General features: G+C 49.0%; 9 protein-coding genes across 9 annotated transcripts; 4 read left to right on the forward strand and 5 right to left on the reverse strand.

Moving 5' to 3' along the window:
• Window positions 1-291: 291 nt before the first annotated feature.
• Asppvi_000969 (dipeptidyl-peptidase III) lies at window positions 292-2,570 on the forward strand (the record flags this gene model as incomplete). Its single annotated transcript, XM_043297273.1, has 3 exons — window positions 292-419; window positions 509-1,388; window positions 1,455-2,570. The coding sequence occupies 3 exons, from the start codon at window positions 292-294 to the stop codon at window positions 2,568-2,570; spliced, it is 2,124 nt and encodes a 707-aa protein (XP_043153208.1).
• A 734-nt stretch (window positions 2,571-3,304) lies between these two features.
• Asppvi_000970 (putative general stress response protein Whi2) lies at window positions 3,305-5,150 on the forward strand (the record flags this gene model as incomplete). Its single annotated transcript, XM_043297274.1, has 7 exons — window positions 3,305-3,309; window positions 3,419-3,999; window positions 4,106-4,142; window positions 4,212-4,347; window positions 4,416-4,765; window positions 4,816-5,080; window positions 5,130-5,150. 7 exons carry the CDS (start codon window positions 3,305-3,307, stop codon window positions 5,148-5,150), a joined length of 1,395 nt encoding a protein of 464 aa, XP_043153209.1.
• An 864-nt stretch (window positions 5,151-6,014) lies between these two features.
• Asppvi_000971 (putative RSC complex subunit Sfh1) lies at window positions 6,015-7,928 on the forward strand (the record flags this gene model as incomplete). Its single annotated transcript, XM_043297275.1, has 4 exons — window positions 6,015-6,358; window positions 6,449-7,618; window positions 7,684-7,768; window positions 7,830-7,928. The coding sequence occupies 4 exons, from the start codon at window positions 6,015-6,017 to the stop codon at window positions 7,926-7,928; spliced, it is 1,698 nt and encodes a 565-aa protein (XP_043153210.1).
• A 948-nt stretch (window positions 7,929-8,876) lies between these two features.
• On the reverse strand, window positions 8,877-9,644 carry Asppvi_000972 (uncharacterized protein; the record flags this gene model as incomplete). The annotated part of the gene is made up of 2 exons (XM_043297276.1): window positions 8,877-8,921; window positions 8,994-9,644. 2 exons carry the CDS (start codon window positions 9,642-9,644, stop codon window positions 8,877-8,879), a joined length of 696 nt encoding a protein of 231 aa, XP_043153211.1.
• An 814-nt stretch (window positions 9,645-10,458) lies between these two features.
• On the reverse strand, window positions 10,459-11,932 carry pex20 (the record flags this gene model as incomplete). The annotated part of the gene is made up of 4 exons (XM_043297277.1): window positions 10,459-10,613; window positions 10,706-10,829; window positions 10,935-11,741; window positions 11,819-11,932. 4 exons carry the CDS (start codon window positions 11,930-11,932, stop codon window positions 10,459-10,461), a joined length of 1,200 nt encoding a protein of 399 aa, XP_043153212.1.
• Window positions 11,933-12,869: 937 nt separating this feature from the next.
• sec13 (GTPase-activating protein SEC13) lies at window positions 12,870-13,808 on the forward strand (the record flags this gene model as incomplete). Its single annotated transcript, XM_043297278.1, has 3 exons — window positions 12,870-12,923; window positions 13,000-13,409; window positions 13,484-13,808. The coding sequence occupies 3 exons, from the start codon at window positions 12,870-12,872 to the stop codon at window positions 13,806-13,808; spliced, it is 789 nt and encodes a 262-aa protein (XP_043153213.1).
• A 227-nt stretch (window positions 13,809-14,035) lies between these two features.
• Asppvi_000975 (uncharacterized protein) lies at window positions 14,036-15,717 on the reverse strand (the record flags this gene model as incomplete). Its single annotated transcript, XM_043297279.1, has 4 exons — window positions 14,036-14,497; window positions 14,761-15,027; window positions 15,089-15,529; window positions 15,586-15,717. 4 exons carry the CDS (start codon window positions 15,715-15,717, stop codon window positions 14,036-14,038), a joined length of 1,302 nt encoding a protein of 433 aa, XP_043153214.1.
• A 911-nt stretch (window positions 15,718-16,628) lies between these two features.
• Asppvi_000976 (putative MFS myo-inositol transporter) lies at window positions 16,629-18,488 on the reverse strand (the record flags this gene model as incomplete). Its single annotated transcript, XM_043297280.1, has 3 exons — window positions 16,629-17,787; window positions 17,901-18,197; window positions 18,292-18,488. The coding sequence occupies 3 exons, from the start codon at window positions 18,486-18,488 to the stop codon at window positions 16,629-16,631; spliced, it is 1,653 nt and encodes a 550-aa protein (XP_043153215.1).
• Window positions 18,489-18,841: 353 nt separating this feature from the next.
• Asppvi_000977 (putative AAA family ATPase GCN20) lies at window positions 18,842-21,513 on the reverse strand (the record flags this gene model as incomplete). Its single annotated transcript, XM_043297281.1, has 8 exons — window positions 18,842-19,193; window positions 19,263-19,731; window positions 19,797-19,883; window positions 19,933-20,106; window positions 20,166-20,469; window positions 20,527-20,607; window positions 20,664-21,389; window positions 21,451-21,513. 8 exons carry the CDS (start codon window positions 21,511-21,513, stop codon window positions 18,842-18,844), a joined length of 2,256 nt encoding a protein of 751 aa, XP_043153216.1.
• Window positions 21,514-25,890: the final 4,377 nt, after the last annotated feature.

The raw sequence follows: 25,890 nt of genomic DNA on the forward strand, positions 1-25,890 counted from the left end.
AGTCAGCAGATAGTGAGGTAAGTAGTATGGGAGTGTACCTAGTAGTGACGTCCTACCTACACAGCTCCAGGAATGCTCCCTCTTCTAGCTGCCTTAAGGCGTCTGCCGTCGAATCACCGGTTGCTCCCCATCCACCGCCCATCTACCACTACTACTACTTCCTTTTTACCCCTCAGTTGCCTGCCTCGCTCTTCGCTTCTCACTCAACGATTCAATTTCTCATCTTCGGCTCCTCCCTTTTCAAGCTGCATCCCTCTTTCGACGTCTTCAGAAGCCGCCTCTAATACCATCATGGATGACAAAACCAAGCAGCACTATCTGGCCGACTCACCTCCGACTGTAGTACGGCTGGAGATCAAGTCACACTTCGATAGTCTTAAGGATGGGAAGCTTAGAAAATATGCCCATTACCTGAGCAGGTTTGTCTATCATGGGCTGTCCACAAAAAAACCCCACTAGCTGTTTGCAAAGACATTGATTAACGAGTAGTTTGGTTGCTTGATCACAGAGCTGCTTTTGAAGGTACCCGCATCACACTACGTCAAGTCTCACCAGAGTCAGAGCCGATCTACGATCTCATTATTTCCCTCTACAATGCCTGTAATGGTGACTGGGCCAGCCTCGCTCAGAAGACAAAAGTCAGCGACGAACACCTTCGCTTCTTCCTGGAGTACGCCGCTCAATTTCTTGGAAATTGCGGTAACTATAAGGGCTTTGGTGATTCAAAGTTTATTCCTCGCCTGCCTGCTGCCGCGTTTGAGGCTTTGGCCTCTATAACTTCGGATACAAAGGTAGCGTTCGAAAAGGCCAACAGCACCGGCGGTGGAATCTATGAGACAAGTAACCAGTCGCTCATGCATCTGGGTTATGCTGAAGGCGGCCATATGACCACCTACTACCCTGATTCTCCTTCGATCACCAAGGATGAGATTACAGCCATTGGAGACCTCATGGAGCAGAAGGGCCTGCCGTTGGAGAATACACGACTCAAGAAGTTGCCGTCTGGCGATTTCGAACTATGGATTGCTTCGGGTGTCTCCTCGCCTCCATCCAGAGACCGGGACCTTGGGGACATTGAGTATCTGGACCTGGATGGCAAGTTAAAGGGACGGAAGGTTCACCTTATTTTCGGTGATCACAGGGAGGAGATGGCAAAGATTGCCCACAGTGCCAAACAGGCTTCTCTGAACTCTGCCAATGAAAACCAGAAGCGGATGCTCAATGCCTATGCTTTTTCCTTCGGTTCCGGGTCGATTGAAGCTTTCAAAGAGGCCCAGCGCATTTGGGTGAAGGATCAGAAGCCGATCTTGGAGACCAATCTAGGTTTCGTGGAGACATACAGAGACCCCCACGGAGTAAGAGGAGAGTGGGAAGGATTTGTAGCATTGGTCAGTCACGTTCTACAATGAGGTATTTCAGGTGGTTAATTGACTTTGGATTACTAACATCTGTAGGTCAATTTGGAGCGCACACGCGCTTTCGGAAAGTTGGTGGATAGTGCGAAAAGCATGATACCAAAGCTCCCGTGGAGCAAGGATTTCGAGAAGGACAAGTTTCTTAGTCCAGACTTCACATCACTGGAAGTCTTAAGCTTTCAGTCTTCTGGTATCCCCGCAGGCATCAACCTACCAAACTATGACGACATCCGCCAAAATCTGGGCTTCAAAAACGTTTCACTCGGGAATGTTCTGAGTGCGAAAGCCCCGAATGAGCCTGTGCCCTTTATCCCCGAGAAAGATCTGGAGGTCTACCGCAGATGCCGCGATCCGGCATTTGAGGTGCAAGTAGGCATCCACGAACTCCTGGGGCACGGAACGGGAAAGCTACTGCAGGAGACGGCTCCCGGGGAATATAACTTTGATGTATCAAACCCTCCTGTGAGTCCAGTCACAAACAAGCCTGTCACCACTTGGTACAAGCCTGGTCAGACTTGGAGTTCTGTTTTTGGGGCCATCGCATCTTCATATGAAGAATGTCGAGCCGAGTGCGTGGCTATGGTACTTAGTTGCGACTTCGAAATTCTGAAGATCTTCGGATTTGGCGATGGTCAGGTTGACCTCAACAATGAGGCTGGCGATGTTCTATTTGTCGCATATCTGCAAATGGCTCGCGCTGGTCTGGTTGCCCTCGAATTCTGGGATCCCAAGACCCAGAAGTGGGGCCAGGCTCATATGCAGGCTCGTTACAGCATTCTTCGCACTTTCCTCGACGCTGGCGATGAGTTTGTCAAACTTGTTTACAGCAAGGAAGATCTGTCTGATCTAGAGATTCATTTAGATCGATCTAAGATCCTGACTCACGGACGTCCTGCGGTGGAAAGATACCTGCAGAAATTGCACATCTACAAGTCCACTGCCGACATAGACGCTGGCAAGAAGTTGTATGACGATATCACCTCTGTGGATGAGTGGTGGGGTACCAAGGTGCGCGATATTGTTCTGAAGAACAAGATTCCTCGTAAGATCTTTGTGCAGGGCAACACAATCTTAAATGGAGACGAGGTAACTTTGAAGGAATATGAGCCCACCCTCGAGGGCATGATTCAGAGCTTCGTTGAACGCAATGTCTAAATATCAAGGCTTTGTGGACAAACTCGTTGGTGGTCAGTTCATGACTTTCCCTATCCACCGAAGGTTGGCATCAAGGACATTTCTGGCATGTATGTTCAAACACTACCACATGTAATGCAAATAACATACCACTATACTTGTCAGTCAAGGATTGGATAGAGACGGTGATGTAACAAAGAGCCTTAGTCAAAGGCATTCCGGTTTATCTCAAATAACGGGCTTACGGACAGCACCGATCCAGCAGCGATTTTGAATTAGACATAGTCATAACATGGCATCAGTACTCTGTAGTTGACTCGGGATGTTATGGTGATAGCTTCAGATCATGTGATTGTTGATAAAGAGGTGGTATCATTCCTTCTTCAGCACTGCTATTCCCCTCAGAGATCTATTCGATACAAAAATTTAGTGAACATTAGGACTTCAGTCGACTTGGGAGTTAAAAAGTATACCAATCATTAACTTCAAGTATTTGAGTAATAAGAAGAATACTATAGTGCTGAAATGTGAGCAGTAACTTTGTATGAGAACTACGCTACTGACGTTCTCCCTCGTCCCTAAGCGCCTCCCTTTGAGTCTTCGGAGTACTCCCACTTCCTCTTCAATCGCCCCTGCCGAGAATCATCCGTTTTCTTTGTCCTGTCGCATTAATCATATCTGTGTCATATTCAGAAAAGGACTATATGACGGCTTTTATTGAACCATTCTGAATATTCCTAGTCCGTGTGACCCCTATGTTGTGAGCATTTCTGAAGCCTCCTGATCGACAAGGAACCCGGTACTCTGAGTCTCGCTCCCTTAGATCAACGGGACCGCTGTCAAAACCGATCTTATCTTTGCAACTCTAGACAAGACTGGAGCCAACTTTCTTCGATAACGCTTTTGCGAAGAAATTCTCGACGTCTGGACACCTTGCTGTGGCAACCAAGCTTCACTGGCTCGCCCACCACGGCGCGGCCTCCTCACCTAACGTATCCTCAAGTGGAGGAAGACGACGACGACGACTTCTATACCGCACCGCCTCCGCATTCCCCCTGCTCGGAAGCTTCCTCCTCCAGCTTCGTCTCGTCTCGTCCGCCGCCCTTTTCATCACTTGTATTCAATACTGTGACTGATCACAGTCTCGCAAAGGTTACTGTCACCGAGTCCGCTTCGGATTCTCTCTCAACACCTGCTCCCCAGCCAGTGCTCGAAGGGACCCAATTTCACGACTCCTCATCGCCTATAGTCGCGGAAACTAAGGCCTTTTTCCAGAAAGGTGAATCCTCCGGCGCGAAATCAGCGGAAGACGGAGAACCCCCTCCGCCATACACTGAAGGGTCAAGTCCGATTGAATCATTCACATACGTGATGGCTGCGGCAGGAGGCCCGTCGAGTATTATCACTCAGGTGCAACAGGCAGGAGGGCCGCCTATCAACACATTAGGAGGTATGCAGCTTTGTTCATCTTGGCTATTGATATCATGAAATTGCGATGGACGAACGCAAGTTTTGTAAATTCGAGTATCACTAACTGTTTGCTCTACGAACTTTAGACATCGGTGGTGACGAGCATATCACTCTTGAATTGCGGTGAGGGCACATCTTCTTTGTGACAGCCATACAAAAACTGTTCGGGTAAAATGCTAATTCGTCACATAGAGGTACTCGTTTTACACTATCGAGAGATGAGCTGTTGACCCTGCCTGAATTTGTCCTTCTGTCACTGTTTCCTAATGGTCTTCTGCCTGATGGGCATATGGGCTCATTTCACGAGGGTGACATCTATCCCGTTGACGTACGTCAAGTCTTTCCGCCATTCCCTCTGTCCAAATGGATGACAGTGGCTCACAATTGTCCTCTTAGTATGATCCCACGTCACTCCAGTACATGTTAGATTTCTTCCGTTCAGTTGCGCAGTCGATCCCGTCATCTTCACCTTCAACGTCGACTTCTCCGGAATTAGAGATGTCTGAAACGGTGCTGGGATCGCCAAGAGACATACTACAAGATCGGGCCGGAATCATCGTCCTACGTGAGGACCTCGATTTCTATGCGATACCACCACGTCCTGACATCGACCATGCGGAGATGATGGAGGTCAAACGTGCCGTTGGCAGGGCACTTCTTAAACAAGACGGGATATTTTCCGGCCTGAAGAAGAGCGATGAACCCGGATCGACGGAGCAACATCTTATTGAGATGCTCACTGCAGGGTAAGTACATCAAACTCTATCAAATCTGCAAGTATATTCACAGAGTGCAGTGGTTTTGAGAGAGACGACCGGTGGGGTCACCGTGCTCCCGAACCTAACAAGGCGGTCATTTGCAGTCTTGCATTGGCTAAACTTCGCACCGACATCAGAGGTGATCTGTCGAATAACAATGCAGTCGGCATGGCACAGAAACTCTTATTGTTCTGGAGAAAACCAGCCAGGAGATGCTGGTGGGAGGGTGTCGAACTGGAAAATGTCGAGGGCGTCGAAGGCAAAGTAAAAGTGTGGGTTCGGAGAGTTTGGACGCTTGAAATGGTAAGTTAGCTTGCTCTGGTATATCGCTATGGTTCTAATCCCACGACAGAGCGTTATTGGACTCCGATAGTCTTCGTTCGGTGACTCGATACGTTTGCAGCCAGCGCATCCTCTGTTTATCACCTCCATGACGCTGTACAGACAAAATCAAAAATCAGCCCTTGTCCTTAACCCATTGCTTCAGTTTTTCGTTTGCCGAGTTGACGATATCCCCCTTATTTCCATGTCTGCATCAGACAAGCGAAATGGCGTATTCAATTTATTGGGTGCTTGTGTATTCTGCTCATTGTCTTCACTAGCTGGCGGGACTCCATGCATTACTTTCTTTCCTTTTCCTTCTTCCCTATGTCATACATATAATTCACATAAGCTCTTTTTATCGACATCGTGAATAGTAGTTAATTTGTCAGAGGTGTTAACTAAAATAAGAGAAGAGCACTGGCTTTGCCTCTTTAGTTGTTGGTTTAATGTTGCAGCTCTAACTGTTTTCCAAGACCGGATCTCCCCATGGTCAGAAAAACAATGATAGGAGTCATCCTCACCTTTTGGTCCATTATTGTCATTAGAACTCTCCATTATGTGATGCACGTGACTGTGTTGCTAGATTTGGTCTAGCGTAGATCAGAAACGCGACAAGGCAAAAAAGGCGGAGCATTGACCGCGATCACCATACAGAAGGAGCTTTAGCATAACCTCTCTGAAGATCAGGTTGTTTGGTATCGACACGACAGACCAGAGTTGCAGGACATCGCAAATCCAGTAAGAGCCATCAGACTCTTGAGGCGACTGTATCGATCACTTTCGCAAAACTCTGTCGCAATCAAATTCAATTTCTCGCTCAGTTGAATCCCAGGCCATTGTTGATTCGCATTTTCAGCAACCTCTTCTTGCTCGCTTCGTGAGGGACATGATTTTGTCCTTCTAAACGGCCAACATGTCCCCCCTCAGAGGCTATATCACGTCCTATCCTCCGCGAATACGCCAGTATGGGAACGCATTGCTCACGCCGGTCATTCCGCAGACTCAAGTTGGCCCGGCGCCGCGAACGACGAAACGAGGCACTACTGCGGTGAACTATGCAGAGGATGGCTTTGACGATGATGACTTTGACGATAGTGAAGGCCCAAGAAGGCCCACTGGTCTAAGAAGTCTACGGCGCGAAGAGTCGACAACCGACAAGACCCCCTTGGCTGAGAAGTTGGGAAAAGAAATCCATTCCCCAGTGGAGGTCCAGGGAGTTTTTCGCGACTGGATGATCAAGAGGATGTTGCGACCAGCGTATGTATCGTTTGACTCGTTCCTCCGGGCTTCCTTGCCCGCTGCAGGGCATTCATGACCGAGCTGACCTAACTTTTCGTGCCGCAACAGTTGTGCCGACCAGCTACAAATTCAAGCGCAGCTCCCCCTGACCCTCATACCGATTCGTATTGACTTGGAGGTCCCAGCGCATCAGCCTCTCGAGCCATTTCCTATGCCGCGAGGTGTGGTGGATCCTGGTATCAACCCTACCCTTCCCGGATACCGAAGACCAGATCCCCTGCCTGCCTTCCGCATTAAAGATACGTTCCTCTGGAATCTTCATGAAGCTCTGGCGACACCTGAAGAATTTGCGATGGGCTTCGTGCGAGACTTGGACCTACCGAACCCCCAAGCCATGACTCTGGCGATCAGCAATCAGATACGCCAGCAGTTAGAGGAGTACGCTGGGGTTGCGCTACATCCATTATTTCAAAGTACACAATCGAAGCCCGCTCCCACTTCTCAGACAAATCCATCTCGGGATGTGTCCGCAACGCCAGTTCCTACGCAAGCTGCAACACCCGACAACAGAACGGTTGGTGTATCGGTAACAAAAGAGGCTCTAGTTAACGACAGTATACTAAACCCGGATGATGCATATCGGTGCCTGATCAACCTCAACATCAATCTGCAGAACAGGCTTTACACAGATAAGTTTGAGTGGTCCTTGTTACACCCTCCCGGCATGGCAGAGGAATTCGCGCAAGTCACCTGCGCCGACCTAGGCCTGGGCGGTGAGTGGGTCGGAGCCATCGCGCATGGTATCTACGAAGCTGTCTTGAAATTGAAGAAGGAAGTGTGTGAGAGTGGAGGCATGATCAGTAGCATGGGTGGGTACGGAAATGAGATCGATAACCAAGCTGCCAATGGCACCGAGGCTGGTTGGCGGTATGATCCCGAAGGACTAGGCGATGAATGGGAACCCAAGGTAGAGACCCTTTCGAAGGAAGAGATTGAGAAGCGAGAAGGAGACCGCGAGCGCCAGATCAGACGTCTACGGCGAGAAACAGCCCGCTTCTCTTCAACCGCCGGCATCACACCAGATATGTCGCGGCAGGGCAGTGGCTATTTCGACGTCGATAGTGAGACACCGCTGGGTAGAGGCGAAAGGAGCAAACGAAAGAGGCGCTTCCGCAGCTTAAGCCCATCGGGAAGGGGAGGCACTCCTGGTGGACGAGGCACACCGGATACCGGTTCGGGGGCTGGATATGGCGGAGGTGGAGGTACTTTATCGGATTGGTACGCTCGCTGATTGTGAATCATGTTGCCATTCACTGGTGCTAACGTGCTTATTTCTCTTTCAGGGAACGTCAGAGTTGGAGATGCAGCAACTGTATGGTATGGGGTTCTGCGGTCTGGGCTGTACGAGATGGTCCTGCTGGTCCAAGGGTGAGAAAGCTCCTGCAGCAATTTGAGATTCTAAGTCGTTTCACTGACTGGCTATGTCTAGACTCTTTGCCACAATTGCGGCCTATTGTACGAACGTGACAAGGTCACCCCGGAATGGTCAAGAGACTTGCATCGCCACGATGTACCGGTTGGTCGATAGTCACCAAAGCTGGCCGCCAACTATATCTACCCCCCGGAATGTCCATCGCTGCGGCGTGAATTCGTTCTTCATAAACCACGCCAATCGATTCATTAGAACTCTACAACGGTATCTCTGGGAGACTCATCCATAGCAGCTAGCACCATGAAGCTGTCCTTTTTCTTCCCCCAGCTTTTCCACATGATCTTGGGGACATAAGTCATGTATTTCTCCTTTTTTTCTCTGTTCTCATTCCCTTTTCCTGAGTTTGGCACGATATCTCTCATGAACCTTTAAAAAGGCAGGACTCCGGCGCATATGATTTTGACTTTACAATTTCCAGCTTAATTACCTTTACCAGCATTAGCTGCCGGCCCGTCGACCTGAAACGTTGCCTTTTCTCGTGGAATCGAGCATCATTTGGTCGGATTTGTTGAAAACCATTTACTTCTATAGCTGTATTCTGCAGGAGGACCATTTCACCTGATCGGTTTTCAATACCGGCACCTTGTTCACTTTCTACTTGGAGCTCTCCAGGAGTTGTCCGATCTACTTTTCCTTGATCTTTTAGTGCAGGTCAATTTGACGCTGTTTCTGTAATATGATGTGGAGCGCATCCTGCTTTCAAAGCTCAGTTACCGGACTCGCCATGGATGACTTTCGGGCCTTTTGGCCAGTTTCGGCATAGAACATGACAAAAGGAATGCCCTTAAACTAGAGTTCGATCAATCATCACAGCATAGTATTAATGATGCAATTAGTAGTGGTACATATCGCTGACGGTACAGTTTGCAGAGGCACGGGACATCCTAGTAGATAGCAAAGGAGTGCTTTTCTCTATCGATGCGTATGCGAGACTTTTTCAAACACGAACTCCCTGATGCATTTTGCAAACCAGAAGTATCAAGACATCGCATATGGAAAACATGAGTGTCCGTGGATATACCAGGATTGGAGTGCACTCTGCGACTATTGCGCAGGATTCTTCTTGGATTTCGGTGCTTCGAAAGGCTCCTGTATCAGATTGTTAGCCAAAGGATTCACGTTCTGGCAACTTGACAAGCGGCGAAGGTTTAAATGGCATACTGATAGAGCTCGTCTTTTTTTGTTTGAGATGACTTGTCGACCTTCTTCCGTGCCCACCTGGGCGCTCTTATTGCTCTGGGCCCGGACTGTAGCACCAACGCAAACGACGTTGCGGCTCCCCTCAACCTTAATTCCTGTGTTGATCTTGATTTCAAGCGGTGCAGCTTCGTGATCTTCTGCCGGGGGTGCTAGCCGGCCCGAATCGTACAAGGCATTAATGATGGATGTTGCCATTTCTGTCAGTTTAGCCTGGCGTTGCTTCTGAACCTGAGCATCCGCCTCGGAAGCTGCTGGCGGAGTGGAAGTAGAGGAGGATGGATTCTCGGAATTCATTGAAGTAGAAACGCTCGGAGTTTGCTGAGGATGGCCCGCCATAGATGGGATCATGATGGTGTTGCCGTTGCCCACTACACTAATGGAGGCGTCAATGCTAATCATAACAGGAGTGGAGTTGGCACTGGGGCAGGTCTCCCAGGTCGTGCCGTCGTCGACGGTCTCTAGGACATTCTGTCTCTCCTCATGGGTTGAATCTCGTGGGACTGTTGAAGAGTATGGGGGCGGTGGTGTGCAGACCACACGATTGCGCGCATTGGCGGCCACTTCTCGAAGCTTGTGGGAGTGATGCAAGAAAGAATCCGACGGTGGCAGCATTTTCCTATACAAGCAAAGTAACTTTCAAAAAGTATAGCGGCAGCTGAGGCAATGCGCAGTCAAGACTTTGGATTGGAACTTAGATCTGATGCTGCGGTCCGAAGAAGGCTGCTTAGGATGGTATCACAGAAATCAAGCTTGAAGATAGATTAAATGAAGCTATCTCTCACAGCAAGACTCATCTTGCTGTTATATAACCCATGATAGACATTAGCGGCACGTAGCTCAAGGTCAGTTGGAACAATAGCATGCAAGACGTTATTGATGCAGTCCAAATGACGACTGCCCACTTTCCCCAATAGTTGGGCAAAGAGCAGCGGTGCATCAATAGTTGCTGGCACTTGTGTTTATTCGCTAACAAATAAAGTGTGGTTGGTAACAATGCCCCCAGCCTCCTTATTGAGTTGGTATTGTTCTTTCCCATCAATAGGCAGAATAGGATCACGTGCTGTCAGCTATTTGTCAACACCCCTGAACCTCAGCCCAGTAAAATCGTTCTAAGGGATAAGAAATAGCAGAAGATTACTATTTTATTGATGCAATCCCAGTCAATGATGGAGGGCTGGAAGTCGGGTAGATGCAGAAAGGTAGGTAATGAAACATTCATCACTGGCCCCCATCAAGTGTCTATGAAGAAATGAAACCGATGAGGGCGGATGCAACGAATGCTACCAAGAAAGAGTACACCCACTGCCATGTCCAAAATTGAATTGAGCTCAACACACCTTGAACGCTCCTTAGTCACACATATTGCATTATTCAAAAAGGGACGGCAAAAAGCTGATCGGGTATAATGTCCAATAACAAGGTAGGCTCAAATTCCGCCATAATTCCAACTCGCATAGAGAGTGTGATCGTCAACCAACCCTGCCTCAGTTGATGACGCACTGGGTATATCCCTGGGCGCTGCTTTCGAAGTCGCTATGGATTCGACGGTATCCGGTGTAGAAGGGCTCACTTGCGGACGATCTGCTTGGCACATTGCATCGCGTCAGGCCTTGGATTGGTGCACTGTCATCCCGTACGCAGCATACTGGCGCCCTCCAATGTGTCGGACTTACTGATATCGCTGAATGTAACGCTATCGGGCTCATCCTGATGCGGTGGGATTGACGACTGTTGCCGCAGCGTTTGTTGCTGGCCACCGGGATAATATTTACCGCCAGGATGTAGTGACTGCGATGTCTGGTCATGAATTAGCAGGAACAAGAGCCGATACGAATGGAACAATTTTTACCAGCGTTCGTGCCACGCCAGCCGAAATATAAGAGATCACGGACTGGTACTGACTTCACGAAACTCGTCATCCTCGATCTGGACTTCGCGGTCCCGGATGCGACGCATCAGCGCCAGGAAATTACTCTGTCTGAACTTTTCGCTCTGATCGTGGCTGACGCTGTCAAGTAACTGTCCTGCAGTCCTAGCAAGTTCGTCCGCATCGTTGACCTGGCTTATCGGGTCGTTCTTGTCGATTTGTGGTATAGTATCTGACCCGATCTTGATTTGCTCGGTGGGCTCTTGAGCTGTGCTTAAATCCGGCTGGATTGTCTCGCTTGCAGGCTCGGCCTTCTCCTCCGTTGTGCTCGTTTCCTGTAAAGCCATGTCCGCTCTTGCCTGTTCAAATGCCGCTTCGAAAGCCGATTCATCAAATGTCTCTGTGGCGTGTTGCTGGTCGGTTGCCGGCTCATGTAAAGAGGGCAAGGCGTTCATTACCCCTCCATGCATGGGATGGTGGTGTGAGAAAGACGGTTGGAAGCCTCCGGTATACTGCTGATGTTGCTGTGTAGGTGCTTGGCGTTGCTGCTGTTGTTTCAGGAATTCATTGTGCCAACCTGGTTGTGACATTGCCGACGCCGGGGTTGCAGATGGGCCATGATGCTGCTGAATGGGATGAGAAGGCCCTGAAATATGTAGTCTCTGAAAGTCTGCCGCCCAGGTCACATTCTCGGCATGGCTAGCCACCGGAAGCTGGTGGGCGTGTGTTGAGAAAGGTCCTGAATGTTGTAGATTGGGAAGTGACGGTCCGGCCAGATCCGACTCAAAAGCAGCAAACTCGGGGTCTAGGACACCATCGCTCGTATTCTGAGATCTGAAGCCCTGTCAAAGAAGAATGTTCAGCCGACCGGTTTAATCCAAATCAAAAAGAGTTCCGGATGAGTTGCAACCTTGCTTACCTGAGAGGGCGACCGGCGGGAGATCAGCCGATCCTGTTGGAGAGTCCGATCAACAGATGCATGTTTCTGGAAGTTTTGCAAGGCATTTGATGGTCCGCACAAAGCATCACTCATACTGTCAGTGACTTGCAGCACGGTAGCTGGCCACGGTAGCTGGACGAGAACAAGTCGTCGGAAGATGGAAGCAACGGGTGATCGATCGTAGAACGGACTATACGCTACGTCTCAACTGCAATGAGGTGCGCAACAGAAATATGTCCAAAGATATGTCTATTCAAGAAGTTACAAAAGTACCTTTCGAGCGACTGAAGAATTGTACTCATGTAAAAGGCATGAAGAGGCAAGATAAAGACAGGGTAGAACAACGCCCGTGGGGTAGGTTGGCCGAGTGTCAAAGCCGAGGCCCGTCTCACGTGCCTCTGGGCGTGACTACTGACCAGAGAGCGCTGAGTCAGCCTCAGCCGATAAGATAAGATCACAGCTTGTGCGCTCAAGTCAGTGAAACGGACAAGCTGGCGGTATGGATTACGGAGTACCTGTTTGCATGTTGATTTCAATCCTCCACCGCCGCTATCTTCCCCTCTCCCCGGACTCGTCTAGAACGTCAATACAGCGAGATATATATTTCTCGAGCCACTTTTTTTTTACCCTCTGTCGTAGTAATACTTGCTTCGGGTAGTCCCATTGGTCATCATGGTGTGTTTATCTCGGGCAGCTCTTCTCCCCCTTTAAGCTTCACATTGTTCTCTTATTGACATCTCCAAAGGCAGCTGCTCAGGTTATTTCGAATTCTGGTCATGATGATATGATTGTACGTGATAATGCGCCATGTCACCGTCATGATGCTACATCACGAGTCGCGGGACTAACTTGAGTGGCCCTTTCTTGCAGCATGACGCCGGATTGGACTATTACGGCCGCAGATTAGCGACCTGCTCGTCGGATAAGACAATAAAGGTTTTCGAGATCGAGGGGGAGACACATCGCTTGGTTGAAACGCTGAAAGGGTGAATCACCTCAACTCTGCTGGCTCAACTTTTTAATTGCTAACATGGGCATATTTGGAATCGAAAGACACGAAGGCGCGGTGTGGTGTGTGGCATGGGTAGGTTTGAGAGTCCTTGTCATGCAGAGTCTCCCTTCGTTCGCATGGCTAATATGTTGTCTACTCTTCGCCTCAGGCTCACCCCAAGTTTGGCACGATTCTGGCCTCTTCGTCGTACGATGGAAAAGTGCTTATCTGGCGTGAACAACACCAAACCACGACCTCCCCCGTTGCAGGCAGCTCCTGGACAAAAGTTTTCGATTTCTCCCTCCACACTGCCTCGGTGAATATGGTTTCCTGGGCTCCACACGAGAGCGGATGTCTCCTTGCTTGCGCTTCTTCAGACGGGCATGTGAGTGTCCTCGAGTTCCGCGACAACAGCTGGACTCACCAGATCTTCCACGCTCATGGAATGGGTGTGAACTCGATCAGTTGGGCCCCAGCAGCGTCTCCTGGTAGCTTGATCAGCTCGAACCCTGCTCTGGGCCAGCAGCGGAGATTTGTTACCGGTGGCAGTGACAATCTGCTGAAGATATGGGATTACAAGTACGTTTGCCCGGGACGATTTCCAGTCTTCCTGGATTTGAAGCCGACGACTGTACTAATTACTTGAATTATAGCCCGGAAAGCAAGACTTACAACCTTAGCCAGACGTTGGAAGGTCATTCGGACTGGGTCCGTGACGTCGCGTGGTCACCCAGCATTCTGTCCAAGTCCTATATCGCCTCTGCGTCTCAGGATAAGACTGTGCGGATCTGGACCTCTGACGCATCGAACCCCGGCCAATGGACCAGCCAGCAGCTGGAATTCGACACTGTCCTTTGGCGGGTTAGCTGGAGCCCTAGTGGAAACATCCTTGCTGTAAGTGGAGGGGACAACAAGGTCAGCTTGTGGAAAGAGAATTTGAAGGGACAATGGGAGAAGGTAAAGGACATTGAGGAGTAGATTTGATCATTCCTTGTATTAATTTTCATTTCCTGTTATCATATTCCCAACTTATTAAATGGTGAAAGAGGTCTGGTCCATTAAGATGTCTCCATCCTGCATTCCACCGCATTTCTTCCCGACGAGAGAAAACACTTAGAACAGCGAATCATGAGAAAGACTAGACCATGGAAGCAGCAAGCATCCACCGTCGAAACTTGCGATTTGTCTCGACGCAAAATGAGTCGTCACATAGTCCAGAAAATGAAAGGGCCTCGAGCATTCGGTTCTATCATATCAATCCATCGTCCGATCATGATCGTTCCACTGGGAAGAATGACTCCCTCGTATCCATGGATCCAATTGAATTCTACCTCCAAATCATATGGCGGCCACGCTTCCTCTGGAAACCACAGATCATCCTTTCCCTTTCCAGATGTCTCATTATCGTTTGGTATAAGCGGAAGGTGTTCCCTGTTCGCATCGTAGATGGCAAAGCATATACGGCGCCAATTGGGGAAGCCACCGTGAGCCGTGGGGATGGATTCTGTAAAGCCGCGCACAAGGTACGTTGCATCGTCATCAGATCCGTGCTGTGTCTCAATGCCGCGAAAGTACGAGCAATGCGTTTTCGACCCCAGGATAGGGATGATGGAGTCGAATAAGGTCGGCCAATTCAAGAGGTCAGGGTCTAGCTTGATTCGCAAAGACTAAAGGCGAACCCGATGTCAGCTACCTGCTAAGCTGACTGATGTGTATGTAGGCCTTACCATAGGGTCCACCTGCGGCCAATGTGTTTCCAGATCAGCGCATGTCTGACGGTGTTCCAGACGACTCAGCGAATCGGGATACGGATGGATGCACGCTATAAAACAGATTCAATCACTTCAGGTTAGCTTCTTCCTGTAGGGTGCTCAGCAGAACAAAGAGTCCTCAATTACTGACAATAATACCCCAACCAATGGGTACTAACGCAAGATTTGCTGTCGGCCAGAGGTCGCGTGGCTTTCGGTCGCTGATACAGCGATGTATACGAGGAGAAGAATGTCGCTTCGTTCGGATTGAGGAGATGGCGAAGCCAGAAGTTGCGAATGTGCAAAACCTTCTCCAAGTCCAGCTTGCCTACACTCACAAGCGGCTCGCTAATATCCGCTTGGAATGAATATACGGCGCCAATATCATAGTCATTCCTGAGGCAATAGAAGGCCATAGACGGGTCCAACACCAGATGAGTGAGGCACTAGAATGTTTGATGAGACTGTGTCCAATTTTGAGACCCATATTTCGGGTGAAGGGCTTACTAGCTGAACAGCGCAAAACAACTCAGAAGGGGCATCGGCCTTCGTGTCGCCATATCCGCTCACAGGTCTGTTCAGGAATTCCGAGTTGTGGAGTGTCCCACGAATCTGCTCGAGGAGCTTGGAAGCAGTGTGTTCATCTGTCGGGGCTGATTCAAGTGCCTCCAGAAGCATGTCTCTCAGCACTTCCAGCCACAATGTTTGCTCCTTCTTCTGGCCGTATCGGAAGCTGATCTTCTGAGACAGCACAATAGAACGTATCTGATACTCCAGTTTGAGCTCGCTTGAAGGACGTGTCTGAGTGATACCGTAAAGGTCCTTGAATCGCTGGCGCCAGATGGATGAGTGAGCCGGTAAGATTGCCCTAGCTAGGTGGACACAGCACGACACCAGATTAACTATATCGGCATCGCTCGGGAGAAGATATGCAATATACTGGATTATCTGTGTTAAGGTCCGTCAGACACTAGTCCATCTAGACATTAACTCAAGGCAGATACCTCTGTTGGAAGCTGCAGCAAGGGACTTGCGTTTTGACGACCCCGAGCTCGTGGGTCTGTCTTTCGCCGGCTTATGTCTCGATGGTGGGCCTGAGTGTCAATGTAGTTAGCTAACTCGTGACTGCCGCGCATTCTGAATATGGTTGCTTGTAAAGAAGCGTGTGTGGCATGGGTGCCATGCAAAGTTGTGTTAAAGGGACGCAGCTTCCTTGGGATGGCCAACGAGGATGTTGACAAGGCGCTTCGCCGTATTGAGATATCCAAGAGTTGTTCAGCTCAAAAGTGAGGCCACTATGACTGGTCTCAGGTGATTGAAAGGAGGTGAGTGGATGACTTGGTGGACAACCGCGAGGCGGCTTCATCTCAGGCCGGTTGTCTGACTGCGTCTTCCAAGTTGTCATGTTCACTTAATGTCTTGCACTTCTGGAAAATTAAAAGCAACCCCTTAGCTTCGATGTGTCTCACTCCTCATCTGCCTCTGAGCCTGTACATCCCTGGTGGGAGAAGATATTTCGCTTTGTGCCTCTCCGTCTCAGCAGTCGACAAATGCGCATAGCACCCCGATTTGGACTGCGCGAGTTGGGGAGCACTTCCTTTTATCTTCCTAAGAAGAAGTATCGAGTCCTGGATTCCTCAGTCGACCCAGCAACAGTGATGACTGCCTACACGGTATGCACACCTACATTGGGGGTCGAAAGGAGTCGACCGCGAGACACAGACGTCGCACTATCCGAACATGCAGTGGGAATAGCCGGTGGGAATCAATACTTCAGGGATCAGCCAGATTGGACCGATGATGCAGTCAAAGAAGTGAAGATGGCAACTCTGGCTCCTAGCGTAAAACTGTGTAAGAGGGACTCCAGGACACAAAATGGGTAATCCGGTGATGCTAGGGCAGATCGCCACCCTCCTTCAGAAGTTACGTGCGCATACTTTCGCCAAAGGCCCTCAAAAATTCTGGTTGAGCACTTCATTCCAAATCAGAATAGAAGCCAGTAAGATCTAGGTGGATGTCTGCTCATAGACCTAAATTCAAGTTCAGTCTAACCAACTTGCACCCTACCGCGATTCCTTGTCAAACTTTCTCTGACACCCCAACCGTTGGCGAGAAGGCCTTTAACCTCCTCCAGGCTAAGACCGCTCATTTCGGGGTAAATGGCCCAGACTCCAACCCATCCAACAACACAAACGCCCGCATAGGCTGTAAATGTCCAACTCGGAGAAAGCCAATCCATCATGGGCAAGAAGGTAAGTCCGACAATGAAATTGGACGCCCAGTTCGTTGCAGTCGCGAAAGCCGATCCAAGGGAACGCACATTCAGGGGAAACAATTCTGACTGTTGCCAGGGCACGTTTCCTAGTCCAAACGCATAGGAGGCGGTATACACAGTGAGGCAGAGAAGAACAGCGATTGGAAGAAGCGACTTATTCGTGGCGCCACTATCGGCTTGGGGTTGTGATCGCGGCTCAGAAGAAAATCCTGGCAGCTCCATGGAGCCGAAAGCCAAGGCACAGACAATTAGTGATACACTCATGACAGGTATTGAATATAACAGAATGCGACGCCGACCAATTCTATCGATCAGCGCATACGCCAACAGCGTAAAGAGAAAATTGGTCACAGCCACAGATAGAGACGTAAGGGTGGGCGAGGAGAATGCGAGCATGGAAAAAATAGTCGCTGAGAAATACATGAGACTGTTGAAGCCGCAAAGCTGCTGTAGTCCTTGCAGCATGGTGGCGATGATCAAGGCTCTTCTATTTCCGCCAACGCGAAAAAGATCTTGAGCACGCTGCGCAACTTTCCCAAGCCACGGTATCCTACCGCAATCGACACTAGGTTTAATGCGGTTCATCTCTTCTTCCTCTTCAGCTACCTCAAGCTGAATACTGCGCACGACTTGCTTAGCAATCTGATGATTGTCAGATTGGCCCTGATAGACCCTAGACAACACACGACGAGCCTCTGCCTCCAATCCCGCCTGGACCAGCCATCGGGGGGTTTCGGGTAAGGCAACGACGATGGCGAATTGCAGCACAGCCGGGAGAGTTCCAAGGCCGACAATCCAGCGCCAGCCACTGGTGGTTGTGGAGAACAGCCAGCCAACGACGTAAGCTACAACCTGGCCACCAGTGATGAAGAGGCACAAGATAGTCACGAATCTCCCACGGGCATGGGAAGGCGCCAACTCAGAGATATACCTGGGGAAGGTTACGATCAGTCATTCCGTCCAAATAACGATCCTCTCAATCTAGAGACATGTAGCCTCAGACGGCCCATCTTCGTTCCTGGGGGAGATGCGCGGCTGACTTACAACGGAGTAACCAAGCTCGCAGCACCGACGGCTAGACCAATAACACTTCTCCCGAGTATCATGCCCCATACTTGGCCAGTAATGGCCTGTATCAAGGCTCCCAGAGTAAATAGAGCATCTGCGACAAGTATAACTCTCCGGCGACCGAGCTTATCTGCCAATATTCCAGCCAAGGGACTTGCCAATAAAGCGAAGAGGCTCGTGCAAGATGTGATCAGGCTCTTGTCTAGGGTCGTTAGGACACGGTTTGAGAGATCAGAGCCAATAGACACGAGGGTCGAAGAGATGACGCCTGTACTGTACAGGACGTATATGTCAGTTCATGTGTTGAGTGAAATTTCTTGATTTGTCCTCCGCAGAAAAGAGGTGTTCAAAAGACCGAAGAACTTACTCATAACCAAATAGAAGCCCACTTATACCGGCTGAGAATGTCAAGGCCCAAATAAACAGGCTGCCCGAGTCCCGCAAGTCCAAGATCAATGTCTGGCTGTCAGCAGCAGGGTGAGGGGTGTCATCAACGGCCGCTTGCTCTGTTGAAAGCAAAGGGGCATCGGGCGCCAACTCATCGTTTGCATCACCACGATTCATCGCTTAAGCTTCTTTTTTCCCACAACTAGACATTGGTAGTATACAGACTACAGCAGACACTGGTCTACTGCTGTGGCATGAGGTTGTCGATAATTGAGATGGATACAAAGCCGTTTATTGGTACTGGAGTGTACATCATAGTGGCTCGAGGCTCACGGTGCTGACAGCTGACGGATCCACTCCGCCCGTGCTTGAGATGTTATCAGCGGCGAATCTCTTATCTACAACGGTAATCCATGAAGACTACCTCTCTAAAGGCTGATAAGATTAAGATACCAGCCGCTCCGCAAAGCTTTGAAGCAGACTTTGACTTAAATTTGGTCGATGTATGAATAGCTTATCAACATCGTCCCCTAGTGTTGCGCCACCACACCAGCCTCATTGGCCTGAGAGCTGATCATCTTCTTGTAGGCATCGACGGTGCCATCAAACTTGTGTACTGTGCCCTTGTCACAGACCCAAAGGCTGGTGCAGACATTCCGTAGCATCGTCACATCGTGTGATACCATCACCACACCTCCTTCAAACCTCTGCAACGCTTCAGAAAGCGCATCCATACCCTCAATATCCAAGTGGTTAGAAGGTTCGTCAAGCACAAGGATGTGCGGGTTAGTCAGGGACAGGCAAGCGAATGCGACACGCGACTTCTGACCTCCAGATAACAACTCCATGCGCTGAAGACCAGTAGTTCCGGTGATACCGAAGCTAAGACGAACGTCAGTCGACATCATACGGACTACCTGGAAATAGGAAGAAAGTTCGGTTCAAACTTACGCTCCCAGATGCCGTCTATATTCTTCATCTGTCTTTCCGGGATAGGTTTTTGCCATGAAGCTCACCGCACTAGTAGTAAGATCCAGTGCGTCCACATGATGTTGCGCGAAGTAACCGATTCGTAATCTTGCATGGGTTGAGATCAAGCCAGATGTTGGCTGGAGTTGACCAGTCAACAGCTTCAGCACCGTAGTCTTACCGGCGCCGTTTGGCCCAACAATACCGATACGGGAATCGAGCTGGACATCGAGCTCCACATTTCTGAGGAGCAGTTTGTCTTTGCTGTAGCCGAAAGAGACATCCGACATCTGTACAATCGGAGGGGAAAGCTTCTCGACGTCTGGAAACTTGAAATGGACCACATAGTCACTTTCTGGGGGCTCCAGGACTGGCATTCTCTCCAGTTTCTTGATTCTTGACTGCGCTTCGGATGACTTGGCGGCATTATAACGGAATTTGTCGATGAAGGCTGGCGTCTGTCGTCAGCAAGCACGTAACCAAAGAAATGCCGGAATAGGGAAAAGAATGCCTAACCTTGCAGATGGGCACGTTCTGCCATTTGCTTTTCATATTCGCGCTTGGCCATCTTCTTCCGCTCCTCCTTGGTGGCATAGAAGGAATCTGCGGCCTATTAGTAATCTCATTGAAGTGCAAAAGAGTTAATACTTACCAAAGTTGGCTCCCTTGTAGTAGTCCAGTCTTTCAGAATGCTGGTGCACAATATCTGTGGCCACCTCGTTGAGGAACGCTCGATCGTGAGAAACTACAAGGATAGTGCTGGGATACGACTGGAGGTAGTTGGATAGGAAGGTAATGGATGGCACATCCAACATGTTTGAAGGTTCTGTATCGCGTTAGATCAAAATTGATGCTTGCCTGAAAATTGAGAGGCACGGAGCTTACCGTCAAGCAGAAGCAAGTCGGGCTCGCAGAACAACGCCCGTGCGAGCGCCAGTCTCATTCGCCAACCACCAGAGAACGTCTTTGTAGGATATTGCTGTCTCTCCGGCGAGAAGCCGAGACCGGCTAAGATACTGGCAGCGCGAGATTCTGCCTTGTCCGATTCCATCTCGGCCAGCTTGGAATAAATGTCGCTCAGGGTTATATCGAGGCCCTCTCTCTCATGGTCGAGCCTGGCGGCATCTTTCGATGTGTCTGCCATGGATGACCTTTCCACTTCAATCGCTGCAAGCTGTTTGCTTATTTTCTACAAAGTCGTCAGCTAAATCGCTCTCAACGGAATGGGTCGTAGAATGGGGCCCACCTCTTGCTCTGCAAGAAGACGCTTCCGCCAAACATCTGCGTCCAGAACAGCCTGAATGGCCGGTGTATCATCGCCCGTAATCTGAAAACTGATGTCAGCAACAACTACCAGAGGGAGAGGTTACTAGATAAGCGCACCTCTTGCTCGACGTGTAGAATTGAGATGTGGCTGGGAATGGCTACCTCTCGGCGACTCAGAGCACGCAAGAGAGTAGACTTTCCGATACCGTTCTGACCCACAAGACCATAGCGACGTCCGTAAGCCAGCGTAAGGGACGCGTCGGTTAAGATGCGATGACCACCAACGGAAATGTCGATACTGTCAACTTTGATATCTTTGCTCTTAGACTGTGAATCCGATCCCAGCTGAAGTGGGTTGACAGCCATGAAGAACTCTTCATAGGACATAGTGCTGTCTGGCTGGTTGAGAAGACGGGATGCTTCGTATTGCACTGTTTTCATCTGCTTCTTTTCTTGCTTGGCACGAATCTTCCGCTCTGCTTTTTCGAGCTTCTTACGGTCCACTCGGGACTCTACCTTTCTGGAGTTGGCTGACTCGAGATCGACATTACCTCCAGCAAGGCCGAGGGTGGAGGACATGTTCCTTTGGGAGCCGACATGGATGGCTTGGTCCAGCTTCTTTGCGGTGAACGGCATCTGCCTGCGCTCTGCATCAACGCCATCAGAAGAACTTAGTGAGGAAATGAATTTCTCGACTAGGTTCCGAATGGCCTTTTCATTCTGTTCGGAGAAGTCTCCAGAAGCGGAAACAAGAAGCTCTGTCACCATGTCGGCGGCTTCCGATAATGGTGACGGAGCATTTGCATCCTCGACATAAGCATTCGAGGCGTGAGTCAGATAGCCCTGGGTTCGTGTTAGGACATGAATATCAAAGGGCACGACGATAGACAACCTGAGTACTTACCACAGAATACTCCGAGATCACACGATCCAAGCCAGGAATCTGTGCCTGGAGTTCGGCCTCCATTTTCAACGACCTGGACCTTTGCGAGATTTGACAGGAAAAGGTAAGGTAGGGAAGTTGCAAAATATAGCGTATAGTCTGCCGAGTCCTATAGTGTTTCGTAACAAGGCGCACTCTATCATCCGCGCCTGTTGTGACTTAGATGCAGCGCCCCGTCTTTTTTGTTGTCAGCAGATCTTAGGTGGCGGATTTGTGGATGAAGAGCTGTACCGAGGCGGCGGCTTAGATGGCTTGAAGTTATGCACACTACTCCGGACACTCTGACTATTCTACAGACAATGCTTCCCGTTTGATAGCGCCGTTAAGTGAGAATATATTGACTATATATCAAAATCAAGGGAAAAGAAAAACGAGTCGAAATGCTCTCGGTTGATTGTGCACATAGGGACACTCGTGAATAATTTTTGCCGATGCTGACCGCCTTCCTAATGTCTCCTTCAAGTTTGTGGGTTTCTCGCTAACATCAGGTAGAGGTAATGTTTTCTTCCACTGTCATATGTTCATGTTTGTAAGAAAGATTCTGTAAATTGGCCATAGTCAGATGGATTAACGCAGACTATCTGTGAGTCAAGGGAATACGCGAGCATGGAACAACGACAACAACAATGGGTATGTATGACTTTTCCTCCAAGTACTCCGCAGATATCTCAGCTTCATGAAACACAGACCGCCTTATTTAGCGCCTCTTTGCCTGCAGGGCAGGGATGCTGCAGCCAGTAGTTAGTAGATCCAGCGACGCTGGCTGTTAAATAGGTCGCACCCAGAGGACAGAGCCTGACAAGGATCATTGGTTTTGAGTTCATGATGATCAGCATTAGGAGGACAGTTGTTCAAGGAACCGTGCAACCCTGGCTTGGTTTGCCTTCCAATCAAGGAGCATGCATATTGACGGCTGTCTACTCATACCAGGATCAAATCAAAATAGTGACTACCGTACGATAATTGCGCGGCCATCCATGACTTTGAAGGGGTAAATACGCACTCCGGAATCCTTCATAGTGTCGATGACACCCCCTAGATGAGTGTTGTCCGGGGTGACAGTCTGCCACCACCTTCTGCCGGAACAAAGGTAAACTGGTTCAACTGCCTGCTCGCTTCAAGCCAGCTAGCAGAGAATTGAAATGCATTTTTTTGTCAGGTCCACTACATAAGTGAGGGGTTGTTGCTGTTCTACTCTGTAGACCGCAACGGTTTGGAGTGGACAGGTTGTGTCTACCTAAGCAAGTAACCCTTCAAAGCGAAGCATCTTCTTCACCAAATACTCAACCAACAAGAGCGACCACGGTTGAAACATAAGTCCATGCACAGAAGCTAGGCAGCTCGTTGATTTCGCTACACATTCGAGAGCCGCGATTGTATGTATCTACATAGTAGATAGCTTGAAGTCCGCCCGAACGAGCGAGGTTGTCCTGTATAAAACAAAATCTAGCTTTTTAAAAAAAAAAAAAAAAAAAAAATTGGAAATAGGCATGATGGATAGACGCAATCTTCCAACTGAAGGCATCACCTACAGACTACGTGGATCAACTTGGAGGATATTGGTCAATCTCGCACTTGGGATTCTCAAATGTTGAAACACAAGGGCTCGGATTGATAAGAATGAGCGACATAATGATGTGCGGATGATATATATATTTATTGGCATGCGACTGCAGCCCTACAGAGTGGTATCCCCTATCTAGTGCTCTTCCGTGAAGCAATATTAATTAATGGCGAGTTCAGCAACGATGATTATGGATGACATTTTGATTTCGTGTCTGAGAAGGTAAGAGGCCAGACCAGTCAGAAGGAATCTCGGAGATATTGATCTATTCTTACACCGTCACTACAGCCTCGAGGGGGGAAAAAAGGAAAATAATAGAAAACAACTTGCAGGTGCAGGCCACGTTCCCTCCCAAACTCCCACACAGGAGGGCAGGGGGGCTGGAGGGGTCTCTAGTGTAATGGATCTATCATAAAATATTGGCCTTCGCGTTGCCCAATTGATGAGCCTACCGACCCCGACCGCTGACAGTTGTAAAGGCTTAAAAGAGCCCAAATTTAATTGGAGAATCCGAGACATGAGACCATTCATCATGAATAATCAAATTGTAAGCAAGAATTAGCGTAAACCAGTTCAGATCAATTGTACTGGTGCTCTTCCTTGTTGCTGGATGCTTTCATCGGCTACGGGAATTCTAACTATTTTCTGCTGTGTCGTCATAACAATCCACATGAGCGGGAAGTTGAGACACCAAGATGGCTGGAATGAGGAACCTGGATTCTGGATTCTGGAAAACAGTGACGATCCCGTGTGTTCCCTTGGATAACAGAGGTTGGAAATTGTGGAATGCCGCCCGTTGGATCCCGTCGAGGAATCAGTATCCACCTCGATTTGTGGAAGATTGGGCGGCGGGAAGTTATTTCCAAGGAACTCAAGGTACTTTAAAAAGGTCACCTATCTATGGAAGAAAACATGGTGTTCTTTTGTCTGCTTGGTGACGCACTACTGAGTAAAATACAGATACCTCAAAGATCGCCCTAAACATTTAATTTATCCTCTTTGGCAGACAAACGCCTCCTCGCTTGGCGATAGATTAGTAAACGCTAGATTAGAACATTGCCCCGTCAACTGCGCAGTTGAGGGCCAGGCGGAGGACCTCGCCGAGGCCAAGGGAGCTTTTTGCCCTACTCCGTATTTTATCAAGTTCACCCCAGCCAGCCATCCCATTTCTGACGGCAAAGGAAAAAAGGCCTTAGAAGGTGGAGAACCGGAGATATCCTCTAATCGACTAGGGCTTCATGATTATGATGATTACTCTTTAGTCGTTACAGCCTTCCTGGACCGCATGTTGCCTAGAAAAGCTCAAGCTCAAGCTCAAGCTCAAGCCCCTCTTCAATGATTCAATCTATCAGGTTACACAGTAGTAAGAACATTCGGACATCGAGGATGGAGTCGGAAAGCCGAACGGGGCGCAAATCATATCACAATACGAAACCGTCCTTGTTTAGGGCAGAAAGTTAAGAATCCAATAGAGCATGCTCAATTGAGAGTCATCAATCCCCTTCATCATCGTCATCTGGGGAATGTAAGGAGCTGAGGGCTGAGGATTCAAAGGGAGCTGAAATAATGGTAACTGGCCCAGCGGCTACTTCTGAGTAGGCTAATATTAATATCCCGATCCCGCTCCTCCATTGATCGAGATTGCTGGCTAGCAAGATCGTGCGCGCTAATGCTCCAGCTCCTCCCACCTGCAGCTCCTCAGGTTCAATCACAAATAACGATGCACCAAACAGGTCTTGTTGTCATGATGGCTAGTTATAATAATGAAGGGAAATACAGATAAATACATCTTTCTAGTAATCCTTTCCTTGAATTAAAATCTGTGGTAACCAGTGTGAGGGTTGCTACCTTACCAATTGTGGGTCCAATTATTGTCACCTCAACTGGCTGGCTGCATTTCATGCTCACGAGTTCCTCTACCTTAGGATGCTTGTGGCCAATATCCACTTGKGGCTGCATGCAAGCTCCATAGTCCATACCTTTGTCTACGCTTCACACAAACAGAATATACGGAACTTTCGCACAAAGAACGAATGCAGCAGTAGATGTTCACCAGATTTGCACATAAAAAAGAAGAAAAAGTCCCAGTTCCACCGCTTTTCACTGCCATCTGCTCAACCACCGCCTTAAAGAGGCTAGACCTGGTCAAAATCTTATGGCGGTGACCTACTTTCTCGCGAGTCCACTGCTTGTATGGAGTACTGCCAGTAGAAATAGAAACGTTCGTCTGACAAGAAGTAGACAAGGCATGGTGGCCCGTGAGAATGTACTACGTAGTTATCGATCACTTGTTTGAGCTTGATATTCCTCGAATAGCCTTTGATTCAAGAGGCAAGGACTACGACCATAATTATTGTACGGTGTAGGACTATCGGATTCTCGATTGAATCGTCTGACATTGGAAATAGCTAATGCCTCGCCACATGGAGGTTTTGGAGAGTGGATATCCTCCTAGCATGATCATAGAACTATCAAGCATTGATTACCTTCTGTATCTAGAATCTTGATATTCCGCCCTGGATGCCACTATCTACCAAAAGTGTAAAAGAGGGGACAAGGAGTCAAGGAGACGGTTAGACTAGAACCAGAAGAATATCACCCGTGGGAGGAGTCGAAGCTAAAAATGCCTAATAGTACTGGTCAATAAAGATTAAACTGTTTAGAACTGCCTTCCTTACATACCAGTCTAACCAGCTCTGATACTCCCGTATCTACTTAGTGGCTGCGTCCCATGCCTCTCTTTGTCCTGTGGTCAATCCGAGCATGATTATTTCCTGCTCATTAATCCATATCCTTCCCAGCTGCTCACTCTGGGGAGCAGAGCTCCTCTCCAATAA

Source organism: Aspergillus pseudoviridinutans (assembly GCF_018340605.1).
Source record: "Aspergillus pseudoviridinutans IFM 55266 DNA, scaffold_1, whole genome shotgun sequence".
NCBI lineage: Eukaryota > Fungi > Ascomycota > Eurotiomycetes > Eurotiales > Aspergillaceae > Aspergillus > Aspergillus pseudoviridinutans.